At 37.0% G+C, this 21,228-nt stretch overlaps 1 protein-coding gene across 1 annotated transcript; it reads right to left on the minus strand.

The window, feature by feature from the left end:
* Positions 1-935: 935 nt before the first annotated feature.
* LOC125061304 (prion-like-(Q/N-rich) domain-bearing protein 25) lies at positions 936-20,182 on the minus strand. The gene is made up of 14 exons (XM_047666681.1): positions 20,155-20,182; positions 18,757-18,903; positions 18,168-18,260; positions 16,985-17,188; positions 16,480-16,578; positions 11,718-11,897; positions 10,432-10,551; positions 9,637-9,804; positions 7,555-7,701; positions 5,239-5,358; positions 3,684-3,812; positions 2,351-2,491; positions 1,546-1,674; positions 936-1,032 (listed from the first exon to the last, which is right to left on the minus strand). The coding sequence occupies exons 1-14, from the start codon at positions 20,177-20,179 to the stop codon at positions 965-967; spliced, it is 1,770 nt and encodes a 589-aa protein (XP_047522637.1). The 5' UTR covers positions 20,180-20,182; the 3' UTR covers positions 936-964.
* Positions 20,183-21,228: the final 1,046 nt, after the last annotated feature.

Genomic DNA, 21,228 nt, shown 5'->3' on the forward strand with positions numbered 1-21,228 from the left:
AAATTATTGACGTCACTAGTTGGACCATCCTGTATAAGAGTAGAAGGTTAAACGCGTTGGACTAAAACACATTAAACCTTGCACGTGAGTCTCTATAGAATACATCCCAGCCTCCAGTATAGCGTGTACCCCTATACTGGAGGCTGGGATGTAGCGTATATATAGCGTGTACCCCTCGAATCGCCTGCCAATGAACATACACTTCCGCATTTATTATATGAAATCTCGAACCTGACTCACAACCAGGCTCTCATAGAGTAGCTATTCATATAAACCACGAAAAAGTTGGAGAATATTTTGATTCCCAAAGGAATCCGATAACTTAAACCGATTAAAGGATTTTTAAGAAGAATATGTCGCGTGTGGACTGTGGAGGTATAATACAGCTAGCGTCCAGCCTTGCGATTCTGTAACTCACTTTTCGAACTCTCATAAGGAGGGAGTTTATAGTTTATTGTTTATCAGAATGCCAAATCGTAAAATTACTGCTTTACACTGATTTGAGCGCGACTGCGCGCCGCGCCGCCGCGGCTGTGAGAGTACGAAAAGTGAGTTACAGAATCGCAAGGCAGGATATCTATTCTGCGTTTTGTGGGGAGTATTGCGTGGTATTTTTGTACTACAAGTTAGGTATGGGGTTTCAGTTTGGAAGATTTCCTCAGAAATTTTTCGTTTGACTCACAAAGAAATGAAATGGCACTAGTAAAGTATTGTAACGTTATACAAATAGACACATAAAACATGGAAATCATATTTTTAATTTTCAATCAAATCCTTTTCCCGTCATTACATTGACCGTGTTTTATGAGTGTACAAGATGGCGGACACTCTTGGCGAGTCTCTTGTCCATTGAATTAGTATTTTGATAAATATTTTTGGCCCACATGATTGTGGTATTTGAGAAAGAAAATTATATGTAAAATGTCAAAAAGCGGTACAATTGAAAAAAAACATTTATTTATAATTAATTTATTAACATAAATAGTGTAAGTGTTATCAAAAGACTTCCGTAGATTGTTGTTCCCGAAGAAACTGAAACAAAAAATATATTTTAACTAGCTGGCCTGGCGAACATCGTACCGCCTAACAGTCGATTCTTTCTTTTTTTTAATACTTATTCTGCTATTCGGGACACCGGTCTAGCTAGTAAGATAAAAAAAAGAAAGTTGATAATACAACAAATACATTATGTCAAAAAATAAAAATTTACCTTCCCAGAACCCCTCCACTAATATTTGAACTTTATGATATGGTATTAAAGTTCAAATTGCCTTTAAATATTATTACGAATATTAAGTATGGGAATATAGAAAAGTGTTGTTTTTAGACTTTTTCACTCAATTTTTCAAAATTTTCTCTCCGTAAGAACCATCCTCGTACTTCAAGGAATATTATAAAAAAAGAATCAGACAAATCGGTCAAGCCGTTTTCATGTTATGTCGTGACAACGGAAAACGGGTTTCATTTTTATAGATATAGATTGTACATTAGTTTAAAGTGGAGCGGTGTTCCCCCCGTTGCTTGCTTACTTACACTTACACTTACCACAAGTATTCAGTGTTTCAGAATAGGGATGGTCGAAGTCACACTGGCAACGTCCATTTCTGCATAACACGATTTCTGACATATCGCTCAAGTAGCACTCACTTGTTCGTGAACAGCCTTCGAATAAACCTAAAAAAGTACCGCTTTTATATACTTCAGATCTTTGGAGTAAGGCCTTTTCATATATTTGTATTGGTTTGGCCTTTTGTATTTAAAAAATGAATAGATTTAAGACCATTTTTAAAAATATAACTACGCCTTTATAAGCAAAAGGACCCAACTCACTCCAGGCACTCTATTCATAGATCCGGCTATAAAAAAAATATGTCTATTATGGAACATAAGATACCGGTATCGGTATCCCTACTCATCGGCAAGAAGAGAGGGTGTAGGCCGAGAGAAAAAGCTGGCGTAAAAAACTCTCAAACAACACTTATTTTAAAACAAATATTGCAAATTAATTAGAAGTAGCCTGTCTAGCATTAGTCCCAGGCCGTTTTATCAACTAGATAATCGTTAACTTTATAGTAAGCCTTTTTACACAGCTTTTCTTTAATACATTTCTTAAATTTATTAAAAGGAATAAAAGAGCCTCTGGGATTTTATTAAAGAAAAGTATCCCTTTTCCCAAAAAAGAATTACTAACTATAGATAGTCTAGTACGGGGAAATTGCAGCCTACGTTTGTTCCGAGTATTAACATTGTGCGTACCCACTAAAACCACCTCGGGTAGTTCCAACACTAGAAAGAGGTTATCAGGGTCGCTTGCAGTTCTACTGGGACCACTTACTAGTGAATACATTACCTGTGATACGCCAGCATTTTCCATCTCTGTAATGATGATCGGTTATACAAGCACATAAGCCGTCGACACAACTGACAGCTTCGCCCAAGGACGCTTTACACTGGGCTGATACAGTACAGGATGCATTTATACCGGGGGAAACTAGAAATTAAACGAAAACTCCAGTTAATATTAGTTAAATGATAACAATTCTAAAGTGGAAATATTACACTATTTTTAAATTGTATATTTGTATTCCTATTATGTTTTTTCATTTTATTTTTTATAAATTATACTAGGTATAATGTTTATTAGTAATCATAACAATCAAATATACAGTTTTACAATTTTTTTAACTTACATAGTAATAATAAAAATAATTAAAAAGAATATTAAAACAAATTAAAAAGGTTGGTCCCTGTGGCAGTGTACCTTTAACGCTGGCAGCATTTCCTCGCGGTATTGCGATACTTATTCATTGAGCGAAGAAAACACCAGCCTTGCGATTCTGTAACTCACTTTTCGAACTCACACAGCGGTTATCACAGTGGCGGTCGCGCTCAAATCAGTCGTAAAGCAGTCATTTTACGATATGGCATTCTGATAAACAATAAACTACAAGCTCCCTCCTTATGCTTGCGAGTTAAAACCACTGTGTGAGTTCGAAAAGTGAGTTACAGAATCGCAAGGCAGCTCTGTCACCGGTCAGCTCAGGCGCCATTTTAAATCTTTAATTAGCGCCTGTGCTCTTGAACCCCACGGCCCAAGTGTCTCTAGTTAGTTTTTTAATCTAGTTTATTGTCGTTTATTTTTATTGTATCTTTTATCATTGTAATGTTTCCCCTTTAAATGTTGTGCACACTTGTCATTGACGCATGTGTGCACAACATGTATTGTGTTTTGTATGTTAGTGTGTCTTTTATGTATAAACTAGCTGATCCGGCAAACGTCGTTTTGCCATGTTTATCATTTATAATAAAAAATAGGGGTTGATCGTAGAGGGGTGAAAATAAGGCGTTGTATGTATTTTTTATAGCTGTATCATAAAAAAATAAAGAATAAATTTTTTATCCGAAATAAAAAAAAATAGGACTGGACTAGCCTTAACATTTAGGGGGATGAAAAATAGATGTTGTCCGATTCTCAGACATACCCAATGTGTACACAAAATTTTATGAGAATCGGTCGAGCCGTTTCGGAGGAGTTTAACCACAAAAACCGCGACACGAGAATTTTATATATTAAGATGAATAAATTCAGTCAATTAACATAATTAACACCTAAATCTTATATTGTTAATCGCGTTCATACAGACCAACGCCGCCGGGGGATTTTACTATAAAAACTGTCTTACCATTAAAACACTGCTGTTCATATGCAACAAGGCCGTCATGACACTGACAGGTCAAGCCATCAGTTGTGTTTCTGCATGCTGTGTTCTCTATTACGCAGTCCGTGTCTTGGGTACAGGGTCCGCCAATAACTGTAGAAATACAAGAGTACAGGCAGTAGTGACCAAAGATGTTCAAACTCAAAATATCTACATTCATATAGGTAAAAAAGGACACTTATGAACGTCAAAAAAAAAGTTCAATTAATTGTAAATTTACATTTACTACCAGTTCGCAAGTCAAGGGCGTAGAGCGGGTAAGAAGAACTGGCAAGAAACATTCCACCACTCTTTAATTGCGAAGTTTTGAGTCATACAAATTGTTTGAACTAGAGAAAATCAATCCCAAGGATTAGGATCATTTAAGTATTCGTCAAATTTATAAAAAGCTTTATTGATTAATTTACGTTTAACACCTGCTGTTATCATGGGTTAACAGCAGGTGTACACGCTGAATGATTTGCAAGTTTTGTTATGTTCTTACTATATAACCTAGGAGTTCAGGCACCACTCATTCGATTTTTTTGACGTGACAACGTTTTATAATTCGATGGAGCCGGCTGCACGCACGAAAAAACATGACTCATGCGGCGTTACCTCGCTCTGAGGCGTTCCATTTAAGGCTTGAAGTGCAAGCGAGAGCGCGAAGCGACAGAGAGGCACAATCGGACTCCGCGCTCTTCAGCGTTCGACATCTGTCTCTCTCCTACTTGAGTGAGCGATTCGTGACGTTGTCACGTTCAACTATCGTCAGTAAACCGACTTTACAGACAACCGATTTTCTTTTATAGAACAGGGTCTAACGGGCAAGAGGCTCACCTGATGTTAAGTAATACCGCCCATGGCCATTCTCAATGCTAGAAAGCTCACGAGTGCCTTTAAGAATTGGTACGCTATTTGAACGGTTCACATAGTGGTGGCGTGCAGTACCTACGCAGTCGTCGGATGTCGGGCGTCGAGTTTCTTCGCGAATATAACAGAATAAACAGTACTTATTGCTTGATCTAATGGGATCCTATCTCGCAAGTACGTGATTAACCAACCAACCTGACTCACACTGTCAACTTTTTGGGCCTAAGGAATGCCGGTTTCCTCACGATGTTTTCCTTCAGCGAACCTACGACCTCAGTGATGAGAGTCACACGCTTAAGCCAAACTGGTCCCAAAATGCCATATAAATATAAATACGTACGTTTAACGTAAATTAATCAATAAAGCCTTTTATAAATTTGAAGAATATTTAAATGATCCTAATCTTGGGATTGATTTGCTCCACTTCAAACAATTTGTATGACTCAATACTTGGTGATTAAAAAGAGTGGCGGAAAGTTTCTTGCCAATTCCTCTTACCCGCTCTACGCCCTTGAATTGCGAATTGGTAGTAGATTTATCTTCTTTTCTGACGTACATATGTGTACTTCTTTACCTATATGAATAAAGTTATTGTGAGTTTGAATAAGCTGCCCCGTTGTCGAATGGGTAACGTAAAAATCAGAAAAGTTTCCCATCTAGACCTTACCTGGAGCACAATAATCACTTTCCTGCTGAAATCCTTCAGCACAGCTGCATTTGTTGTTGGCACAAATCGAGTTCTGAGTCCCGTTACACTCTGAAGTCGCTTGACAGGCGTCACCGAGAACTGAAAACATTTTAAATGTATATTAAGGAATAAAAACATGCGTAAGCCAAGCTTCCGTAAGTTGCCAGTGTTTCTTAAGGGGCCCACACCCCACAGGGGGCATACCGGCTGCACCGGCCGCGCTCACTCTACGTCACCGATCTCGTCAGAGAGATGGGAATGCGCAGTATGCGTTCTGTCCCACTCTAACGCGTATTTGCCGCACCTATATTACGTCATCGTGTGTTAGGTTTTTTTCGTTACGGAATTTCTTGATTCGGTCGCCGCGCTCAAAGCCCGCAATAAAATCTATGCAATAGCTTAAAACTCAAAAAGAAGATTTTCCAACGACTTTCCTTTCTGTGTTTCGTTAACAATTTTCTAGTGATTTCTTCGTAAACCCTATCATCTAAGCTTCTTAAAGGACAAATTCAATTTTTACACGCTTTATATTAGCTTCACCTGTATGTATGTATGTATGTATGTATGTATGTAACCGACTCCTTCGGACTCGATTTTGACCCACTTTATACGGACAGATTTTATTCAAATTTTGCGCACCTGTCAAAGATCGATGACAATGCAATAATCCGAAAAAAAAATAAAAAAAATTTAACTAAAAAATAAAAAATAAATAATAGTTTTAAAAAACTAAAAAACACGCTTTTAAAGCACATCAAACTAAAAAGTGAAAAATAATTCCTAATTTGGGCTGAAAATGGTAATGAACAAAAAATACTGGTATTATTGTGAAAAAGCGTGGGTTGCTCGATAGACGAAAAATATGGCATAGAGCGCCCCACGCTTTTTCACAATTATACCAGTATTTTTTGTTCATTACCATTTTCAGCCTAAATTAGGAATTATTTATATTCAAAATTATGTATGTTAGGGTCATAAGAATGTTAGAAAGATTAAGATGGGCCACATAAAAGGTTGGGAAACAATGGTCCAGACCCAGGTACCGGGAATTAATGATGAACGGAATAACGGCCTAGCCTTTGATAATGATTGGATGAACAGCATCTATGATCTCACTGGTGTGTGCAAAGTGTGTGTATGTGATATGTGAGCACCGTGTATCTACATAAAAATATAGTTAACTGCTGCATTGTTTTGTTATAACATAATAGATTTTTGAAGTTATACTTCTTTAGGCGCGTTATGAAAAATTGATAAGAGTGAAATTTTACGATGCGCGCGCACCGTGACACAAAATTATCAGTATGAAGTTGCCCACGGAAGATGTTACGGCATTGGACATAATTTAAAAACAACATTCGAATAATAATAGAATTTATGTTACACTTAATGTAAGAGAATAATAATAAATATTTATTTAATTTGTCAAATGTAAACTGAACTTTATTGACTATAATGACTCCTTTTCCAGTCTTTGATTATTTAATTGTAATTAATTATTTGCATGCAATCAAAAACTATTTTTAATAATGCCAAAGAAGTATAACTTCTTACGCGCGTACATAAGTACACGCACCATTTTTTTTTCTTCTAGGTACATGGTCTTCACATATAATTATCAAATCAATATATCCAAAATATTGTGAAACTGTTTTAAAAGAGTAAGTATGGTGTTTCTCGACCGTTCTTCTCCATATAAAACTATCTTTTGGAAGGGCTTTTAATAAGTCTAATTGATTGATTTGGCTATATCTATATATATAAAAAGAAAATGGTGTTCGTTTGAGGCTCTTTCACGCTTAAACCACTGATCGTATCGACATGAAACTACCACCATTCGAATTTTTTCCTAGATGGTTTATGGCTATTTATTTTTTTAATTCCAACGTTCCTTCATTTTTTTATTTCTGTTTTACTTTTATGAAAATTTTTCCCGCTAATAAAAACAAAAGAGGCTTCCTAGAACCGCAAAACGTCAACATCTGTTAAAAACTCGATTTTCGAAATATTTCAATTTTCTTAGCGGGAAGTTAAAAAGAAGAATAATAAAAATATGAAAAAAAATAAAATAATGAAACATAAAATTTATTTTAATTCGTCCAGCAAAGCGGGCGCGAAACGGCTAGTAGTATATATGTAGAAATAAGGTATCTCTCCTCTTCTCATCTTTTCAGATATTGCGCGTCTTCTAATTTGAGAAGTGAGAACAGCCCTGCCTAAAGTAAGTAAATGTAATTCAATATATGTCGTCATCGAATTTCGCTACAAAATTGTACCAGAGGATCGAATTCCTACCAAGTCCAGATGAAAGGCACATTCCAGACACCTCCGTCAGATGTGGCGGACACCTGCAGAATCCCTGGCCCTCTTCATTCTTTACACACGTGATATCCAGCTCGTCATTCAAACAGTCGTTGTCCACTTCGCAACCTTCACCTACACCTGTTAAATAAAAACTCCATCATTGAAGTCGCTCTAAGAGCTATTACGCACTGTCGACTTGTCGCCGGCGACTCGGTCGCTGGCGACTGTGAGTTTCTACAGTTTAAATAGATGTCTACGCACTTGGTCGTCGGTCGCCCAAGCGACTGGGCGACTCGCCGCGTCGTGGCGACACACAAGCGACTGCCGGTCGCTGGCGACCAATAGGAGCACGGCTTCAAATGGAAGCATTCACACTGCGAGCAACTGTCGTAACGACCGGACGTATATATACGAATGTACTTGGAATACTGTCGCTCGGCTTGGTCTCCTGCCTAGTTGCCTATGTTTTGGTCGCCGAGGTGACCGAGTCGCTGGCGACAAGTCGACAGTGCGTAATAGCTCTAACTGTCTTGATCGACAAAATATTTAAAACATAAAATTGTTAGACTAACCTAAAGTACTCGTAGACAGGAGAAAATTTAATTTAATTTTCTCCTTTTAAAGAAAAAACTTTTTACCCGGATTAAATTTATGTATTTTTATAAATTTACAACTATTTAACATAATTTTAAATTTATCCGACGTTTCGCGTGCTTTTTGCTTTGTCACGGTGACTGAAGACAAAAGGTGTTGGATGTCAAAAAAGTATCACAGCTGTAGAGAAAGTTGCATTATCTGTATTTTTTTCCCCGGAGTTGGTATCGACTAAAAGATGGAGGGCAAAAAGTTTTTTCTTTAAATGTGTAAAGGTTAATTTTCTCCTGTCTACCTTTGCTAATAATTTATTAATTTTATTATACTATGGGTAATGTGATCTATCGCCTTCATCAATTTTGTTTGTTGTGAAGATAAGAATTTAGTACACAAATAGTACGCCCACCACGGTCTGTGTACCAATGGAATTTTCTTTCTATGTATGTTGATTGCCCACATAGAAAGAAATACGATGAAGAAGAGATGAGAAAACCGGCATGTCTCCAAATACAATCAAATGTGTCAGAAGGCTGATCACCTGCTGGGGTATGAAGTAAAAGTGATCAAAGAATGGGGATGCAATCGGTGGCCCTGTTTCACCTGTCAAAGTATTTCATATATTTCAATCCAGATTCCAGATTTGAAATCTGTAATTCTGATCTACGAAAAAGTATTTTCCGCATTGTTTTTAGTTGAAAACATAGGTTTAAAAATAAGAAAAAAAAGGTTAAAGCATGAACATTGAACAGGTGACAGAAATGCATGCACGGGTAGAAAGCGTGCGGCAAAAAATGCCTTAAAAAGCTCAGTTGCAGAACGGACGTCGAGGTGATGAAAATTCATATTCTGCCTCGTCGTCCGATGATGAAACTCAGTCGCAGGCATTCGAACAACTCTGAACACTTTAAATACAAAACACCTACTTTAATCAAACAATTACCATTTTATATATATACACTAGTAGACTCGGCCAAGCGTTGCTGTGGCTAATATTTTTGTTATATTACATAGTAGTAAACTATTCAAGAGAAACGGCAGGAGAACACCAATCCACCATGCTTTTTTGGTGGTTATGCCATTAAAGTGTACTTTCAACACAGCGCCATCTGTTAGAATTGTGACTGTCAAATAATTTGCAATAAAATAATATTTCGGGTATAACTTAAGATGTAAGCTATCATACCTTTTAAGTTAGATCAAACTGCACACGGTGTGCAAATTTCATTGAAATCGGTTTAGTAGTTAAGGCGTCCATAGCGGACAAACAACGTGACGCGTAATTTATATACATAAAGATATATGGTTGTATGGTTGGTGGACTTAGTTTCCGCAATGAGACCCTCATTAGGTCCGTTGTGCGAAGGGACAGATATACACACTAAACAAAACGTTAACAATAAAATCATCTAGAAAGAAAATTGAGAACAATTTTAAGTTTTATAATCATCGTGGCTGTGTTATAAGTTCCAAAATTCTTACCGGCGAACAATCTACATATATTCCGATTCTGATCCCATACAGCATTCTCCGTGATACATTCACACGAACGCATGCCCCACGGCTCCCTTGGGGCTCCACAGCGGGACTGCACCCCAAAAGTATGACAATGTGCGTCCTCCACGCAAGAGTCCGTGATTCGACGGGACACTGCAATGTTACATAATACAGCCAATGGTATACAATAGTTATACGAATGTCTACAAAACTTAAGACACACAGAAGTGAGAGATTTAATGGCTGTTATTATACACATACATAGTCTACGATTCGCACAATACACGAATTTATTAACCTTTAAGTTACAGAAGTTATGTAGGTACACTTTGTAGATTATTTTAGTTACTATATAACATAAACAATTGTGAATTTTAAATTGTCTTTGGTAGCGAAATACAATTTAAGTAATTAAAACGCCAATTTATTACATTATTAACATTTCTCCACATTTTTTAGAGAGAACATAAAAAATAAAAATATGTTTATTATGGAATCTAAGACCAGTATCATTTATTCCACGTCAGTAAATTTGAATCGGTAGACATCCCTACTCATCGGCCGAGAGAAAAATCCGGCGTAAAAACTCCCGATAAAAATAAGCTAAATCACTCTTGCTATTTATAGAATCTTACCACTTAAATATCGCTTACCACCTAATATCAATGACTCAATAAGTAGTAGTACATTCATCTAAATAAAACCCAATTCCGAGTTATCTTTATTGAAGTGATATTAAAAGTCCAACTGTTTATTTATAAAGCTTTTTCTACGCCTTACCACGTATACAATTTATCATATCTTCATGATAGAAGAAATTCGGTGGACACGAGCAGATCCCATCATTCACGACCGCAAGAATACCATCACATTGGTCAGGAGTTGATGGTGTACCAAGTTCTGCGAAAATAAATGATGTTGATTCCTTTGATTATAATTCTCGTGATTATAAAAACCACAAAGGAGATGATGTTTTCCCAATGTAAATGAACCCCATTCTGGCAAATTGTTTTGTGATGAAAGAGACAGATGAGTCCTTGTGTTAAAACAGAGCAGGGGCTGAAATAGTTTTTAAAAAGGGGTTAGTTTAAATGTGTGAAAAAGGAAAAGAGAAAGACAGAACAAGAGATGGGCAGACAAAATTAAGAGAATAGGAGGCACAACTTGGACAAGAATAGCCGTCATTTTACAGTTAATGACGGCCGTCTTTACTTTTTAACATAATGCAAAAAAACACTAATTTTCGCTCGTCCAAGTCACGTTTCCACTCATTGTATTAATTAAATATGGGCACCGCTACACACGAAAAACGTTGCACTAACGTTTATCACCGCTATGATGGTCGTCATGCAAATGGCAGCACCGCTATTTGACGTTACGGTGACACTCAACGTTCTCTAGAAAACCTACTCCGATGTTATTTATAGACAACGTATGGGTGACGTCACCCAATACATTACGGCCGTTAGATAACGGCACCGCTTTTCTAGGAAACCTAAGCTTTAGAGAAGCGTAACATATAAGTACACATACACGCGTTAGAAGTTATATTTCTTTCGCGTAACAAGATAAAAATCTTTTTGAAAATTTTATCTTTCGACTTATTCTACGTTTATAGAAAAAACGACACTAACAATTGCAAAAAAGGTATTTAATACATTGCGTTTTATTATAACGCATTATCTAGTTAAATAAAATTTGTCTACATAATTAAAGAAATGATTTTTTTTAATTTAAAATATTGACTATAGTATGATATATATTATTATTATGTATTGTTATAAATTTACAATTATTTTACATAATTAAAAATTTAACCGACGATTCGGTAAAAAAGTGTTTTCTATGTGTAAAAGTTATGTCAATAAAAGACAATACAATGTTGACTATGCTAACTAACTTCAGGGTGTCGGTTTTTTGTGACGGCGTACGGGTGTCGGTTTTTTGTGACGGTGTGCGCGCGCATCGTAAAATTCACTCTCATCATTTTTCCCTAACGCGCCAAAAGAATACCTTCAAAACATATAAGGACCTAATTTACGTATATAATATAATTCTATATTAACCTGCGTAACATGTTCCATTGAATCTATAAAAGCCTGTTGGACACACGCAGACGCCAAAAGTGCAGAAAGCAGGAGTATCACATTCAGTGTCATTTGTGCAGGGTGTATTATGAACTGAGTCCACTACCCGATCAGAGAGGGCGCTAGTCTCTTCAGTAGCGAAGTATAATTCATTTAAATCTGAAACAAACCATGTTATGTAAATAAATTTTACAATTATTTATTTCCTACACACAAATATACATTATTTACAATATTCTCGTATTGGTTTGGATCCTGTGGCAGTGTACCTTTGACATGCGTCACGCTAGGCGCCTTTGACCCTTCGAAACAATATTCAAGGTCATTCTTTTTTAAAGTCATACTACCACATAGACTGGTGAAATGGCCGTATCCACCAGATAAAGAGACCGGCGTTGAGCCAGATGACTAACAAAATTGTCTGCAAGTGTGAGTAGTCAAATATATAACGGATTTTGACAAACGAGAGTGATAGTTCGTTCGTTTCTGAATGGTACCCTACTAGGAGTTATATTATTCTTAGTATTCTATCATGAATACGGTTTCTATTTGGTCGCGATAAACTCGAAAACTGATGAATGAATACAGCTTTCAGCAATGTACAATTCTTGTTTTTATGGATATTGACCGAAAAATACCTAACGATTTTAGAAGAGGTCATTGCGATTCTGTAACTCACTTTTCGAACTCTCACAGCGGTTTTCGCAGCGGCGGTCGCGCTCAAATCAGTCGTAATGAAGTCATTTTACGATTTGGCATTCTGATGAGGGAGCTTGTAGTTTATTGTTTGGCAAGGCTGGTCATCTTGCCGGACATCCAAACAAGCAAAAAACAATTTCACCAAAGATGGAATACAATATATTGATGTATACAAAAAGGTTCAAAGAATGACAGGAAAAAATCAATAAAAATTATTAAATACGTAATACCTAACTCGGCTATGTTGTGTGATGGTGTGAAAGTGAGGGTGTGCATTTGAAACTACACTTTTAACCCAAAAACATTTATTGCAGAAAAAACTAGAGAATAATTTTTGAAGTGAAAACTTCTTTAGAGGCGTTGTACACTTTTTTAGGAATGGGTAAAAAATAGTATTGTCTTTGATTAACATAACTCATAACATTAAAAGAAAAACGCTTTTTACCGGATTAAAGTTATGTATTATTATAAATTTACAACTATTTGACATAATTTTAAATTTATCCGACGTTTCGCGTGCTTTACAGCGTGCGTGGTCACGGTGACTGAAGACAAAAGATGTTGAATGTCAAAAAGTATCACAGCTGCAGAGAAAGTTGCATTATCTGTATTTATTTCCCCGGAGTTGGTATCGACTAAAAGATGGAGGGTTTTGGCAAAAATGGCTCACGGTGTCCTCTATTTTCGCGGATTGTTTTTCTTTTTGAGATTTTAATTTGGATATTATTGGATCCCAGGTGTTTGACAATTTTAGGCCGTCTTCTCTATTGAAATTGGGGTGTTTTTTGATTTCAATGGCTTCGCGTACCAATCTTGGGAAGAATCTTTTCTCTTTCGCAAGTATTTTCGGTTGGTCAAAGCGTATGTAGTGATTAGGCCTATCTAGTATGTGTTCACAGACTGCTGATTTTGTGTGTCGTCTATGTCTTATGTCTGCAATGTGTTCTTTGAGTCTGCTGGACATATTGCGTTTAGTTTGCCCTATGTAAGACAGGCCACAGTCGCAATCCAGTTTGTATATACCTGCATCTTGCAATGGGGTGTTACTTTTGATTGGTCTTAGGAATTGCTGAATCTTCTTGTGCGGCTTGAAAATTGTATGAATAGAAGCTCGTTTTAGGATCCGGCTAATTCTATCTGTAACTCCCTTTACATATGGCAAGTAGGCTGGCTGGCGGGGAACTGTTTGTGTCTTGTTTTTGTTTTTGTGATGTAGCCGGGGGATGCGCAGCTTGTTTCGGTGTAGCACCTGTTTGACATGCTGTAGTTCCTCCTCGAGGTGGGCATCATCACAAAGACGTTGGGCTCTCTGAAACAAACATTTACCGACAGAAAGCAGTTGTGAAGGGTGGTGGTGGGATTCACCACCACCCTATATTGTAAATTTATAATAATACATAACTTTAATCCGGTAAAAAGCGTTTTTCGTTTAATGGGTAAAAAATGTTAAACTCGCGTCAGGACACGTGACCTGATCGAAAATTCGTAAGACGGATGGAGAGTAGACAGCTGGCGCGGCGTATTTAATTTAATATAAATTGTCATGTTTGTGTACGATAGCGCAATAAATAAATATTGTATTCTACCACATAAAAGATAGTACTTTTATACTGATAATTAAAGCAATTCGTGCAAAATTATTTCCTAACCATTCCAAAATATGAAAAATGCACAACGTTAATATTCAAGTTGTGTGCAACCCGTCGTTTTTTTTAAATCCAAAAACATTTATTAAAAGAAAAACAAAGGAATAATTTTGCTTTAAAAACTAAACGTCAAATCTGATTTTATTCTTCTTTTTGTTAATCAACCTCATTTGACTGTTATTAATAAAAATAGTATGAATGTTTAGAGATTTGAAGATTTTTATATTCAGTGTGACTGACAGATGCAGTGTGTATGTTGGTGTACTCATGATGCAGGTGATTCAGCGCTATGGTTATTATTAATACTTCTTTAAAGCATATTCCGCGATAGCTGTGGTCGTTGTATCTTATTTAATTTATTAGAGAATTATCTCTGAATAAATTCAAAGCTCTCGTTAAACGTCAAAATCAATAAAGCTTTTTATAAATTTGACGAATACTTTAATGATCCTAATCCTTGGGATTGATTCGCTCCAGTTCAAACAATTTGTATGACTCAAAACTTAGCGTTTAAAACCAGTGGCAGAGAGCTTTTTGCCAGTTCTTGCCCGCTCTACGCCCTTGACTTGCGAACTGGTAGTAAATGTAAATTTAGAATCAATTTAACATCTTTTCTGTTGACGTTCATAAGTGTACTTGTTTACCTATATTAATAAAGTTATTTGGAGCTTGACTTTCAGTTTATCATTTCCTCCGTATAGTTTGAGCTTCTAATTTTCTCTTTAATTAGAAAAATACCCTTGAATACCGTTTCGAAGGGTCAAAGGCATCTCGCGTGATGCATGTTAATTAAACCATGATTAAGCAAATATTAACGTTTAAATTACTTAATTAACCGAGGCATATAATGTGTTAAATGGTACTTTGACCTTTCTATCTTATTTTCATAAAGTGAAGTTTCACACGTATTATAACCCCTAGATGAAGGAGAGGACGTCCACACAGAAACTCCATCGCGTTTGGTCTTAAGCCTCGTATTTTACCTCGCTCCAAGTCTTTCCGGCTCTCTTTGCCTCATCTGCAACTGTACGACGCCAGGTTTGCCTGGGACTTCCACTTTCCTTGCGGGTTCCAATCAAGCGCCTGCTTGGGAATATGATTAGAATTCTCTTCGGATAGTAAGGTCTTCATTTCAATTTGCGTTGCTTGATCTGCTGGCTAACCGGGGTTTCTCGGCAGCGCTCCCAAAGTTGCTCGTAGTAGATCTGCTCGGGCCAGTAGATGTCCAGAATACGGCGAAGACCAGCGGTTGAAGAGAAGTTTCAGGTTTTATGTTACGTAATTCTTTTAGTAGGGAAGTAGGCGATCAGCCTTGCCTGATACATGTCGACACTCTCCAGTTATAAAAACTTTGTAAATAGTGGTAAAAATATGGTTTGTAGTCTAGAATGTTACTCTAATCCAGGTTCAAGGACTTACAAAGCAAGGTTTTGAATGAAGTACGGTATCTTCAAATTTTTACTCTCTCTTTGACACTGATCTATTAAATTGCAGACTGGCATAATTCACAAGGAAAGGTTTAGGTTTTATTAGTCCTTAGTTTAAATTATGTATTATTGTATTAATTAAGAAACTGTATAGAAAGTAAGAAAAAAATAAATCTTTTGTACGTTGTAATGGGACTGCGACGTCCGCGAAATTCTCTTCAAGAATGCCATAACAGTTAGCATGTTCTAGACGCTTAGGGAGCGTTCAAGTATTTCGTAACTAGTTTTTTTTCCTTTTGTAAAACGTTACGATGCGGGGCGGGGATTGAATTACGCGTTATTGTTAATATTATTTTCGACTTACACCACATAATAGTAACTAAAGAGTCACTAGGTGATCACGAAACGTTTTACTATACTCGAGTACAGTACTGTACTTGGGTACTGAAAAACGTTACGGTGAGTTACATGGGGGGGGTCAATAATCTCCAAAAATTGCGTTACGTAATACTTGAACGCTCCCTTACGGTATCTACCGTAAGGTAAGAGTATGGTAAGAGAAGGTTCAATTATGACATACGGGTAAGATTTAACGGGGTGGCATAATGCCATGGGTCCCCGACCCAATAGGGCCCCTGCCCCAGAGATATTATGTTCTATGGGTGAATGTGAAGTCTCCAATACGAATTGGGCTAGCGTGGGGACTACAGACCATTCCCTCTCGCCTAAGAGAGGAGGCTTATGGCCATTAGTGGGACATATACAACGTGTAATTGAGAACGCTGAAAATCTCGAAGTTTATTGAAATGAAACTGAGTACGGACGATTTTTACTGATCAAAAGAATTGCCACGAAAGAAGTAAATCTTCTTCACGGGCCCCCCGCCCCAGATAGTTACGCCACTGCTCAGGGTCTCAGATCAAGACACTTAACTATAATTGAAACAATCATAACTTAATTATGACTTACTTGTTGTATCGGATCCGTCGGTACAGTTCAAATGTCTAAGATCACAGACTGCTTCAGGAAATTGACAATCTTCATTCGCTACGCACCCGTCGCCTATAGCTGTAATTTACTATACTTAAGTATGTAATCTATTAAAAAATTTATTGCAAAAAATGTTTCTAAGCGCAAAACTCGAAGACTGGACCAATTCGAAACAAGTAAAACTCTGAGGAGTTTTTTATTTAAGATTCACACCAAGACAAAGGGTTTTAGTTCCAAATGGATTTTTATTTAATATTTAAATTAAAAACAAGAGTTTTTTAAGTGACTTTTTTTTTTTACCAAAGCTATACAAGCTTAAAAGGAAAGATAAAGAAACCTTAATAAGGAAAGCGCTAGCTGATTAGTTTTCTACATATATATGAAATGAATCAAACGATCAAAATATTTTAGCTTCAAGTGATTCTATTTAAATTGTGTGGCATAATTAAAAAAATCTTTATTTTTAAAGATGTCATGAAAATACCGTTTCCAATTTTCCTGCACTCGCCCCTCTGACGTTCATAATACCCGTCAGCACACACACAAACTCCATCACACTTGAGGGAAAATGGGTCGCGTGGTGTTGTGATACACTCCTCATCTCTATGGCAGGTCTCCCTGTAATCCCTGGTCCTCCAGCACCGTCCGAGGAAGTAGTGATTCCCTTCCATACATTGACATGTTCCCTCTGTAAGAGTAGCAGCTTTAATTTGCGTTCTATTTTCAAATGTATGTATAGAACGTATGTGTGTAACAAAATGGAAGCAATCTTGGTCCGATCAAAGACAATTATCTGTCAAAAACTTATCAATACGTTATATTTATTTTAAGATAATCATAATACTCGTAACTTAAATTTTAAAAATAGTGGCAGTGATCATTTATGATTTAATGCTGGAATTTCCTCGCTGTATTGCGATACTTATTCGTTAAGCGATAAATCTTTAAATAGCGCCTGTGCACTACCAAGAGTCTTCTCCAAAGAGAACATTCTCGAGGAGGAAAGACTCGTTTATTTTTCGCCTGATCTGTGGCCACGCCTTTTATACGTTATCTAATATATAAAATTCTCGTGTCGCGGTCTCCTCCGAAACGGCTTGACCGAATCTCATGAAATTTTGTGTGTATATTGGGTATGTCTGTGAAACGGACACCATCTATTTTTCATCCCCCTAAATCTTAAGGGTAGTCCACCCCTAAATTATTTTTTTTAATTTATACATAATTTTTTTTTATGATACATTAAAAAATACATACAACCCCTAATTTTCACCCTTCTACGAACAACCCCTATTTTTTATGATATACATGGCAAAACGACGTTTGCCAGGTCCGCTAGTATATTTATATTATTACTCATTTAAACGTGAACTAATACATTATTCATAATCGTCGGATATATATATGTACTCACCTAACTAAAGATAATATACAAATACCGGCAAACATCTTGAACAAATGTCTTTGCCTGCGCAGAAGCGATTTTTAGGTATCACTGCGAGGGGGGGCGGCGGGAGAGTGACGTGTCGATCGCGTGATTGGTAAATCAGTTGATGTTTGTGTCCCACGATCCTCAAACTTTCCCCCACTCCCGAGTTTAATGCTCAAGAAGTTTGCCGGTGTCTGCACAAGATATTTTAAATATTGTGAAGAATGCGTTAATTTACCTGTATTGTTGTCTGCACGTCTACATTCGTAGTTGGCCCACAAACGGCTGCACTGGCTTGTTTCGAAGCATGGCGAAGAGTGATATGGGGCAACTGAAAAAGTAAATATGAAACTCGTCCTGAGTTTGATTCCCAGCAAGAAATTAATTATATCGTACAATCCTGAGCTTCTTCGAACCCCAACTGTGCACCAATGGACTTTCTATGTGCGCATTTAACACTCGCTGGTTCGGTGATGGAAAACATCGTGAGGCATGCCTTTGACCAGTAATTCCCAAAGTGGGGCCAAGGGGGGGGGGGGGGGTGCAATTACATTGTTAAGAGGGGCAATTCGAAAACTTACTCTACTTTTTTTATGCTATTTTTTTGTGTTATATATATCGTTTTTCCTAGTGTTTTCTTCCTAAAACTAAGTGACCAATTCAATTGGTAATATTAAAAGTTATGTATGTTAATTTTAGAGGTCCTAAGGTGGGACATGGCACAAAACAAAGCGCATGTCATGCGCAGGCTATGTTAAATTAACAATAAATATCTGTATTTACATACACGTGATCACCGAAAGATGCTGATGGAATTTCAAACTCACCGCCAACACACTGTGTTCCTCCAGAAACGGCTTCCTGACCTGCGGGACACTGGCATAATCCAGCAACACACTCGCTACCAGCCTGACTGGAGCAATCCAGGTCACTCGTGCATGTCCATAGGGACACAGACACGTGGATGAGAGCCACTGAAAATTACCACCAGTTTACTTTTCATGTAAATTGTTCATCTTTTTAATAAAAATCCTGATGTCGCAACATAAGGATATCCAAAATGGTGCAATGATGTTGGTATCGCTATCCTTATTAGGAGTTGAACTACACCCTTGCGATTCTGTAACTCACTTTGTGAGTTCAAAAAGTGACACAACCGCTGTGTGAGTTCGAAAAGTGAGTTACAGAATCGCAAGGCAGTGCAGATTTGTACAAATTTTATTCCTAATTATTCAATCAATCAAAATACGTTTATTCAGTTTAGATGCGTCTTAGCGCATGCTTATGAATGTTAAAGCGAAAGAGCAAGACTACGCCATCCGTTCTCAAAACTACCAAGAGGCCTTGTTCTGAGAAGAACGGGCAAGAAACTCAGCAAGTTTTACCCTCTACATTACCCACTACTGTATTGACGAAAAGGAAAAAAAAAATTTTTATGTAACAGTAAACGGGCAGGAGGATCACATGTTGATGATACCCATAGACACAATGCCAGAGTACTCGGAAGTGCGTGCCTTTTAAGTACGCTCTTTTCTTGAAGGCTTGAGATGAAGTGGTTAGGAAATACATTGGAGGGTAGCTGGTGTGGTACCAGATCGTGGTAAAGACATCTAGAATATGTCTAACACGTGGTCAGTCAACTGACCACTAAATCAAAGGTTATTATTAGATCTGGCCTCAAATTTCTATGTAGGTTGCGTGATCATTTGTTAATCTAACAGGCAAGAAGGTGATCAGCATCCTGAGCCAGACACGCCGTGACTTTTTGGGTCTAAGGTTTCCTCACGATGTTTTCCTTCACCGTTCGAGCGAATCTTAAATACGCACATGGAAAGTCCATTAGTGCACAGCCGGGGATCGAACGACCTCATGGGTGAGAGTCGCACGCTGAAGCCACTAGGCCAACATTGCTCCTACTAATTATAAATACCCTCGTAACTTCACAAAACATTCAAACGAAGGTTTTATTGCTTTTTACTCAATTAACGAAAAAACTATTGCTGTACTGTGTAAGGAATTTGTCGTAATGTATGTCAGACATAAAATAATACCAGATAAAAAAAGATCCATAAATCTGTGGTCTAGACTTGTATAATTATAGAAAAGTAAAACCTTTTTGCAGCTCCTCCATTGATGTTATTTTCGCGCGTAATTTACTAGAATTATATGAATTACTGGCTGGTAATAAAAAAAAAATTAGACAGATAATAATAATTAATACTTACCAAAAACAATAACCACCTTGTCCATTGCACATTGACTAATACATTATATCGAAGATTAAACACCTGTTTGATAACACTGATTGTATTTTTAAATTATCAATAGATTACGTATTTGTAACAATATATACGATTCACGCGGATCTACTCGTGATATCAGTCTTGAGCATCGACAAATTGAAAGCTGTAATAAATATATTAATTATATGTTATGTCATGTGACGACTCATTGGTCTAGTGGTTAGTACCCCAGACTGCGAATCCATTTTGATTTTTGAATTTTGAATTTATCCCCGGCTGAGACGAACATCGATGTGATGAGCATTTGGTGTGGTGCTTATGTCTTGGGTGTTTAAATATGTCTATCTATCTAAAATATGTATGTATATCCGTTGCCTAGTACCCATAACACAAGCTTCACCAGCTTAGTATGGGACTAGGTCAATTGGTGTGAAATGTCTTTAAAAAAAATTGTGATATGATGTTTTTTTGGTGGTTAAAAACAGTTCTGCGCCCTTGATTTGTAGAAGAATTTTTAAGAAATTTGACGTTCATGTACATTGTCTTACCTTAATAATAAGAACGTAAAGATAGAGAAAGAGCGTCTGGTAGATACCAGTACCCCAGAGCTGGTACTTTACTCGCTCAACGAATAAGAATCACAATAGAGCGAGTATTGTAAAGGTACACTGCCACAGGGACCAAACTTTTTAAATTTGTTTATTTTCATTTATTATTATTACTATAATAATATTGTAAATACTGTATGTATGTTGGAAATAAATCGATTTATTGACTTAAATAATAATATGATAATTAACATAAGACTTATTATAAACACTTAGTGTTTTAATTAAAACCTCCAACTGGCTTCACAACCCGATTGATAAATTATTAACACCAAACTTAATCTATCATATTTATATTATCGAGTATAAATTCTTCAAGTCTTGGCCTAAGACTCTTCCAGCGTTCCCTGTCCTATTCCACCACCCACCACTTGCTGGCTTTCAGCTGCAGCAGGTCCTTCACCACCCGTGACCCATGCACTCAAAGTGCCCCAGCCCAACATTAGAG

Source organism: Pieris napi, chromosome 23 (assembly GCF_905475465.1).
Source record: "Pieris napi chromosome 23, ilPieNapi1.2, whole genome shotgun sequence".
NCBI lineage: Eukaryota > Metazoa > Arthropoda > Insecta > Lepidoptera > Pieridae > Pieris > Pieris napi.